At 43.8% G+C, this 9330-nt stretch overlaps 1 protein-coding gene across 1 annotated transcript in view; it reads right to left on the bottom strand.

The window, feature by feature from the left end:
- Positions 1-7985, bottom strand: part of LOC145340606 (inhibitor of growth protein 4-like) — a gene marked incomplete at its 3' end in the record, with an annotated part of 16295 nt that extends 8310 nt beyond the window's left edge. Inside the window, exon 1 of the mRNA XM_080185075.1 lies at positions 7883-7985. Coding sequence (XP_080041201.1) covers positions 7883-7919 — 37 coding nt within the window. The remainder of the gene's footprint in view (positions 1-7882) is intronic.
- Positions 7986-9330: the final 1345 nt, after the last annotated feature.

The following is a 9330-nucleotide window of genomic DNA, read 5'->3' as shown; positions in this document are numbered from 1 at the left end:
GATAAATGTTATTAGACTGGAGAATGTGAAGAGATCCACAAGGATGTTACCATCCTTATGACAATAATCTCTCCCTCAACGTCAACAAAACAAAGGAGATTGTCATTGACTTCAGGAAGTGTAAAGGAAAACATGCCCCCTGTCTACATCAATGGGGACCAACTAGAAAGGGTCGAGAGAGCTTCAAGTTTTTAGGTGTCCAGGTCACCAACAACCTGTCCTGGTCCCCCTCCCCCACACCGACACCATAGTTAAGAAAGCCCCACCAGTTCCTCTACTTTCTTGGAAGGCTAAGGAAATTTGGCATGTCCGCTACGACTCTCACCAACTTTTACAGACGCACCATAGAAAGCATTCTTTCTGGTTGGATCACAGCTCGGTCTGGGCTCCTGCTCTGCCCAAGACCGCAAGGAACTACAAAAGGGGTGGTGAATGTAGCCCCAATCCATCACGCAAACCAGCCTCCCATCCACTGACTCTGTCTACACTTCACAACCTTTTGTAGTTCCTTGCGGTCTTGGGCAGAGCAGGAGCCCATACCAAGGTGTGATATAATGAGAAACAACGTTTGCTATGGTACATCTGTACAAGTTGCCTCGGGGAAAAGCAGCCGGCATAATCAAGGACCCCCACCCCCCAGACATTCTCTCTTCCATCTTCTTCCATCGGGAAAAAGGTACAAAAGTCTGAGGTCCCGTACCGACCGACTCAAGAACAGCTTCTTCCCTGCTGCTGTCAGACTTTTGAACGGACCTACCTCGCATTAAGCTGATCTTTGTCTGCACCCTCGCTGTGACTGTAACACTACATTCTGCACTCTCTCCTTTCCTTCTCTGTGAACGGTATGCTTTGTCTGTATCGCGTGCAAGAAACAATACTTTTCACTGTATCCCGGTACATTTGACAATAATAAATCAAATCAAACCAGGACTCGAGGGACTGAGTTATAGGGAGAGAGTGGACAGGTTGGGACATTTTTCTTTGGAGTGTAGGAGACTGAGGGGTGATCTTATATGGGTCTGTAAGATCATGAGACATGGATAGGGTGAATGCACTCAGTCTTTCTCCCAGGGTTGCGGAATCCAGAACGAGCAGGTGTAAGTTTAAGAGGGGAAAGAATTAGAATCCCAACAGTGCAGAAGGAGGCCATTCGGTCCATCAAGTCTGCACAACAACACCCAGGCCCAATCTTTGTAACTCCATACATTTACCCGCTAATCCCTCTAACCTAAGCATCCCGGGACGCAAAGGGGTAATTTAGCATGGCCAATCCACCAAATCTACACATCTTTGGACACTAAGGGACAATTTAGCATGGCCAATCCACCCTAACCTACACATCTTTGGACACTAAGGGGCAATTTAGCATGGCCAATCCACCTAACCTACACATCTTTGGACACTAAGGGACAATTTAGCATGGCCAATCCACCCTAACCTACACATCTTTGGACACTAAGGGGCAATTTAGCATGGCCAATCCACCTAACCTGCACATCTTTGGACACTAAGGGACAATTTAGCATGGCCAAACCACCCTAACCTACACATCTTTGGACACTAAGGGGCAATTTAGCATGGCCAATCCACCTAACCTACACATCTTTGGACACTAAGGGACAATTTAGCATGGCCAATCCACCCTAACCTACACATCTTTGGACACTAAGGGGCAATTTAGCATGGCCAATCCACCTAACCTACACATCTTTGGACACTAAGGGACAATTTAGCACGGCCAATCCACCCTAACCTACACATTTTTGGACACTAAGGGGCAATTTAGCATGGCCAATCCACCCTAACCTACACATCTTTAGACACTAAGGGACAATTTATCATGGCCAATCCACCAAATCTACACATCTTTGGACACTAAGGGGCAATTTAGCATGGCCAATCCACCTAACCTACACATTTTTGGACACTAAGGGACAATTTAGCATGGCCAATCCACCCTAACCTACACATCTTTGGACACTAAGGGACAATTTAGCATGGCCAATCCCCCTAACCTGCACATCTTTGGACTAATTAATAAATAAATTAACCTGAGGGGCAATTACAAAGCATTGGTGAGGCCGCACCTGGAGTATTGTGCGCAATTTTGGTCCCCTTATTTGAGGAAAGATGTCGTGACATTGGAGGCAGTTCAGAGGTGGTTCAGTAGATTGATTCCAGAGATGAGGGGGTTTGTCGTAGGAAGAGAAATTGAACAGTTTAGGCCCACACTCTCTGGAATTGAGAAGAATGAGGGGAGATCAAATTGAGGTATACAAGATGATAAACGGTGTGGATAAAGTAGACGTGAAGTGGATGCTTCCTCTTGTGGGGCATTCTGGAACGAGAGGTCATCGTCTTAGGATAAGGGGCAGCAAACTTAAAACAGAGTGGGAAGAACATAAGAACATAAGAAATAGGAGCAGGAGTAGGCCATCTGGCCCTTCGAGCCTGCCCCGCCATTCAATAAGATCATGGCTGATCTGTCGTGGCACAGTTCCACTTTCCCGCCCTCTCCCCATAACCCTTAATCCCCTCTCTTATCAAAAACCCATCAACCCGCTTCTTAAAAATATTTAGCGAGGCAGCCTCCACCACTTCAACGGGCAGAGAATTCCAGAGATTCACCACCCTTTGAGTGAAGAAGTTCCTCCTCAACTCCGTTCTAAACCGCCCCCCCTTTATCTTGAGGCTGTGCCCCCTAGTCCTACTGTCTTTTTTGAGCGGGAAGAGTCTTTCCACCTCTATCCTATCCATCCCATTCATCATCTTATACGTCTCAATGAGATCTCCCCTCATTCTTCTAAACTCTAACGAGTACAAGCCTAGTTTATTCAGCCTCTCCTCATAGCTCAACCCCCTCAACTCCGGTATCAGCCTAGTAAACCTCCTCTGCACTCCCTCCAAGGCCAAAATATCCTTGCGCAGGTGCGGCGCCCAAAACTGCACACAGTACTCCAGCTGCGGCCTCACCAATGCCCTATACAGCTGCAGCAAGACCTCCCTACTTTTATATTCAATCCCCCTCGCTATGAAGGCCAGCATCCCATTCGCCTTCCTGACCACCTGCTGCACCTGCAGGCTGGGTTTTTGCGACTCATGCACAAGGACCCCGAGGTCCCTCTGCACCGTCGCCTGCTGCAGTTTTTCGCCACGTAAGTAATAGTCCTTCCTACCATTCTTCCTACCAAAGTGGACCACCTCACACTTGCCAACATTAAATTCCATTTGCCATTTCCTGGCCCATTCGCCCAGCCTATCTAGATCCTTCTGCAGACTCTCCACACCCTCCACACAATTTGCCTTTCCCCCAATCTTGGTGTCATCAGCAAATTTCGACACCCTACACTCGGTTCCCTCCTCCAGATCATCTATATAAATGGTAAATAGCTGAGGCCCCAGCACCGACCCCTGGGGCACCCCACTAGTCACCAACCGCCAATCCGAATAGCACCCATTGACCCCCACTCTCTGCCTCCTATTTGACAACCAATCCTCTATCCACGCTAACACCCTACCCCCAACTCCATGTCCTCTGACCTTCTGCAGTAACCTCTTGTGAGGTACCTTATCAAACGCCTTCTGAAAATCCAGAAAGACCACAAGAGAAACTACTTTTCCCAAAGGGTCGTGAATCTGTGGAATTTGCTACCCCAAACTGCGGTGGATGTTGGAACATTTAAGGAGGAGTTGGAGAGATTTCTAGTTGCGAATGGGGTTTGGAGGGTTAGGGGGAGAAGGCAGGAAAATGGGGATGAGGGGCACATACAGTCATTGAGGTTTACAGCACAGCGTCAGGCCCTTTGGCCCAACTTGTCCATGCCGCCCAGCCACGATCGAATGGCGCTGGGCCGAGCAGCTTAATTCTGCTCCTATCTTTATTTCACACAGAGGTGCGTACGTGGGGTGAGCTGCCGAAGGAAGTGGTTGAGGTAGGCACCACTGAACGTCGGAAGGCATTTGGAAAGATACATGGGTAGGTAGAGGGATATGGGTCAAATGCAGGCAAGCGGGGTTAGTTTAGACGGGCATTTGGGTTGGCTTGGGCCAAAAGGCCCACCTCTGTGCCGTAAATTCTCCTGGGTGAAGAAATTTCTCCTTGCCTCAGTCCTAAAAGGTTTATCCCTCATCCTCAAACTATGACCCCTAGTTCTGGACCCCCCCACTACGGGGAACATTGTTTCTGAATCTAACCCTGTTAGAATTTTATAAGTTTCTATGAGATCCCCTTCTCACTCTTCTAAACTCCAGTGAATATAATCCTAACCGACTGAGTCTCTCCTCATGTGACAGACCTGCCATCCCAGGAATCAGCCTGGGAAACCCTCGCTGTGCTCCCTCTATAACAAGGACATCCTTCCTCAGATACGGAGACCAAAACTGCACACAATACTCCAGGTGTGGCCTCACCAACACCCTGCACAATTACAGCAAAACATCCCTATCCCTGTACTCGAATTCTCTCGCAATGGAGGTCAACATTATTTGCAAAATTATGATGGGCGTGTCTGTATGTAAAGATGTGTTTGTTAGCATTAGCCATGTCAAATTGCCCCTTAGTGTCCAAAGATGTGTAGTTTAGATGGATTGGCTGTAGTAAATGTAGTGGCAAGAGATGTGGTTAGGTGGATTGGTCATGTTAAATTGCCCCTCAGTGCCAAAATGTGCAGGTTAGGTGAACTGGCAATGCTAAGTTGTCCCGAATTGGCTAAAGACATGTAGGTTAGGTGGATTTGCCGTGCTACATTGCCCCTTAGTGTCCAAAGATGTGTAGGTTAGGGTGGATTGGCCATGCTAAATTGCCCCTTAGTGTCCAAAGATATATGGGTTAGGGTGGATTGGCTATGCTAAATTGTCCCTTAGTGTCCAAAAATGTTCAGGTTAGGAGGAATTACTTCAGGTGGTACAGGAATTGAACCAGGGCTGTTGACATCGTTGTGCATCACAAACCAGCGCGCACACACTCCCAACAGTGCAGAAGAGGCCATGTGGCCAATCAAGTCTGCACTGATTCTCTGGCAGAATATTTTACCCCTTGACCCAATCCACCTAACCTACACATCTTTGGACACTAAGGGACAATTTAGCATGGCCAATCCACCCTAACCCACACATCTTTGGACACTAAGGGACAATTTAGCATGGTCAATCCATCCTAACCCACATATCTTTGGACACTAAGGGACAATTTAGCATGGCCAATCCACCTAACCTGCACATCTTTGAACACTAAGGGACAATTTAGCATGGTCAACCCACCAGAATACATATTCCCACTATTATCCCCACCACACTGCCCTGTGATAAATTGTATTATATATAAGAACATAAGAAATAGGAGCAGGAGTAGGCCTTCGAGCCTGCCCCGCCATTCAATAAGATCATGGCTGATCTGTCGTGTCTCAGTTCCACTTTCCCGCCCTCTCCCCATAACCCTTAATCCCCTCTCTTATCAAAAACCCATCAACCCGCGTCTTAAAAATATTTAGCGAGGCAGCCTCCACCACTTCAACGGGCAGAGAATTCCAGAGATTCACCACCCTTTGCGTGAAGAAGTTCCTCCTCAACTCCATTCTAAACCGCCCCCCTTTTATCTTGAGGCTGTGCCCCCTAGTCCTACTGTCTTTTTTCAAAGTTTAGTGAAGTTATGTTATTGTATGGTGGTTTATAAGGTGATTTATTACATATAATCACAGTTTAATGAGATTATATTATTTTGGGGTGGTTTATAAGGTGATTTATTATATATAATGACAGTTTAGCGAGGTTATATTATTTTATGGTGGTTTATAAGGTGATTTATTAAATATAATCACAGTTTAGCGAGGTTATATTATTTTATGGTGGTTTATAAGGTGATTTATTAAGTATAATCAGTTTAGCGAGGTTATATTATTTTAGGATGATTTATAAGATGACTTATTAAATATAATCACAGATTAGTGAGGTTATGTTATTTTAGGATGGTTTACAATGTGATTTATTAAATATAATCACAGTTTAGTGAGGTTATATTATTTTATGGTGGTTTATAAGGTGATTTATTAAATATAATCAGTTTAGTGAGGTTATATTATTTTAGGGTGGTTTATAAGATGATTTATTATTTGTAATCACAGTTTAGTGAGCTTATATTATTCTCAGATGGTTTATAAGATGACTTATTAAATATAACCACAGCTTAGTGAGGTTATATTATTTTAGGACTGTTTATAAGGTGATTTATTATATATAATGACAGCTTAGTGAGGTTATATTATTTTAGGGTGGTTTATAAGGTGATTTATTAAATATAATCACAGTTTAGTGAGGTTATATTATTTTGTGGTGGTTTATAAGGTGATTTATTCTATATAATCACAGTTTGGTGAGGTTATATTATTTTAGGGTGGTTTATAAGGTGATTTATTATTTATAATCACAGTTTAGTGAGTATTATTTTAGGATGGTTTATAAGATGATTTATTAAATATAATCACAGTTTAGTGAGGTTATTATTTTAGGATGGTTTATAAGGCGATTTATTAAATATAATCACAGTTTAGTGAGGTTATATCATTTTAGGATGGTTTATAAGGCGATTTATTAAATATAATCACAGTTTAGTGAGGTTATATCATTTTAGGATGGTTTATAAGGTGATCTATTATATATAATCACAGTTCAGTGAGGTTATATTATTTTAGGGTGGTTTATAAGATGATTTATTATTTGTAATCACAGTTTAGTGAGCTTATATTATTCTCAGATGGTTTATAAGATGACTTATTAAATATAACCACAGCTTAGTGAGGTTATATTATTTTAGGATTGTTTATAAGGTGATTTATTATATATAATGACAGCTTAGTGAGGTTATATTATTTTAGGGTGGTTTATAAGGTGATTTATTAAATATAATCACAGTTTAGTGAGGTTATATTATTTTGTGGTGGTTTATAAGGTGATTTATTCTATATAATCACAGTTTGGTGAGGTTATATTATTTTAGGGTGGTTTATAAGGTGATTTATTAAATATAATCACAGTTTAGTGAGGTTATATTATTTTGTGGTGGTTTATAAGGTGATTTATTATTTATAATCACAGTTTAGTGAGGTTATATTATTTTAGGATGGTTTATAAGATGATCTATTACATATAATCACAGTTTAGTGAGGTTATATTATTTTAGGATGGTTTATAAGGCGATTTATTAAATATAATCACAGTTTAGTGAGGTTATATTATTTTAGGATGGTTTATAAGGTGATCTATTATATATAATCACAGTTCAGTGAGGTTATATTATTTTAGGGTGGTTTATAAGATGATTTATTATTTGTAATCACAGTTTAGTGAGCTTATATTATTCTCAGATGGTTTATAAGATGACTTATTAAATATAACCACAGCTTAGTGAGGTTATATTATTTTAGGATTGTTTATAAGGTGATTTATTATATATAATGACAGTTTAGTGAGGTTATATTATTTTGTGGTGGTTTATAAGGTGATTTATTATTTATAATCACAGTTTAGTGAGGTTATATTATTTTAGGATGGTTTATAAGATGATTTATTACATATAATCACAGTTTAGTGAGGTTATATTATTTTAGGATGGTTTATAAGGCGATTTATTAAATATAATCACAGTTTAGTGAGGTTATATTATTTTAGGATGGTTTATAAGGTGATTTATTAAATATAATCACAGTTTAGTGAGGTTATATTATTTTAGGATGGTTTATAAGGTGATCTATTATATATAATCACAGTTCAGTGAGGTTATATTATTTTAGGGTGGTTTATAAGGTGATTTATTAAATATAATCACAGTTTAGTGAGGTAATATTGCATTGTGATGGTTTATTCACAGTTTAATCCTCCTTATACTCACTGTCCAGATAATGCTCCAGGTACATCCCAGCCGCCATCTTGGGCCTCCCACTAAGCCACGCCCACCGGAAGTCTCTACCCTCCCTGTGCTGGCGAAACTACGCAAAATGGCGGCCGGTGCGGCTGCGCAGTTACACTTGTGACCTAAACGGGGGGCGCCATTACTGGCAAGGGGCGGTCGCCCACTGCCGCGCCTGCGCGCATTGGTACCATCCGTGCTCGCCTTGTGGGAAGAGCGGGACGGCGCTTGCGCTGTTGCCCAGTTGTTTCGGCCTAATCCAATTCCCGAACCGGCAACGCGCCTGCGCACTGCTATGGCGCTTGAGGCACGGCGGAGAGGTTAAGCGCCTGCGCCATTGCCGGCTGCGGCCCCTCTAGACCACGCGCCTGCGTACTGACACTGCACAAAGACCGGCAGAGCAGTTAGGCGCTTTTGCCGGCTGCTGCCCCCGCGGCAATGCGCCTGCGCACTGCCTCTGCTCGAAGACAAGCAGAGCGGTTAGGCGCATGCGTGGTTACCGGCTGCCGCGACAACGCACCTGCGCACTGTACACAGGTCCTTGAGGCAGAGCGGATCGGTTGGCACCTGCCGGCTGCGCGCCCCACCACCCGACAACGCGCCTGCGCAACAGTACACCGTTGAATGCCAGCGGGAGGTATTTGGCGCCTGCGCCGTTGCCGGTCTCCTTTCCCCGCAACACGCCTGCGCACCGGCCGTTCCTCGCCCCAGCTACCCATCAAGGCCATTCAGCCCATCATTGGGATTCTCAAGATGGGGAACAGAGATTAAAATGGAGGGAGTGGGGTGGGGGGAACTTTTATCCTTGGGAAAACCATTGGAAATTCCATAGCCTCCCCAACAAGTAACTTAGTACCCCGTCCCTCTGTCCCTGCCACCATAGTAAAAAGTCTGACAACATCAGGTTTTAGTCCAACCGATTTATTTGATAGTAAACTCACTAGCTTTCGAGGGGACTCCCTCTTCGTCAGGTGAATGGAGAGTTCTGGCCTCAGACAGAGCATATAAAGCACAGACAGTTCACAGATTACTGATTAGAATGCGAATCTTTACACCTAACCTGCTGTTCAAGACCTGAAGTGATGGACAATGTGAGTGGAAGGAGCGCTGATCACAGGTTACAGAGATGTGTATTGTCTCCAGACAGCACAGTGAGTGAGGTTTTGCAAACCCAGGCAATTCACGGGAGGTTACAGATAGTGCGACATGAACCCAAGATCCCTGTTGAGACCGTCCTCACGCGTGCGGAGCTTGGCTCTCAGTCTCTGCTCAGCGACTTGCTTGGAACAGCCAAGTTCCGCACACGTGAGGACGGCCTCACCCGAGACCTTGGGTTCATGCCGCACTATCTGTAACCCCCCCGCGACTTGCCTGGGTTTGCAAAACCTCACTCACTGTATTGTCTGGAGACAATACACATCTCTTTAACC

This window comes from Carcharhinus amblyrhynchos, unplaced genomic scaffold, assembly GCF_965287045.1.
Source record: "Carcharhinus amblyrhynchos unplaced genomic scaffold, sCarAmb.v2.hapA chromosome_1197, whole genome shotgun sequence".
Classification (NCBI taxonomy): Eukaryota; Metazoa; Chordata; class Chondrichthyes; order Carcharhiniformes; family Carcharhinidae; genus Carcharhinus; species Carcharhinus amblyrhynchos.
This window is presented reverse-complemented; position numbering and strand designations above follow the sequence as displayed.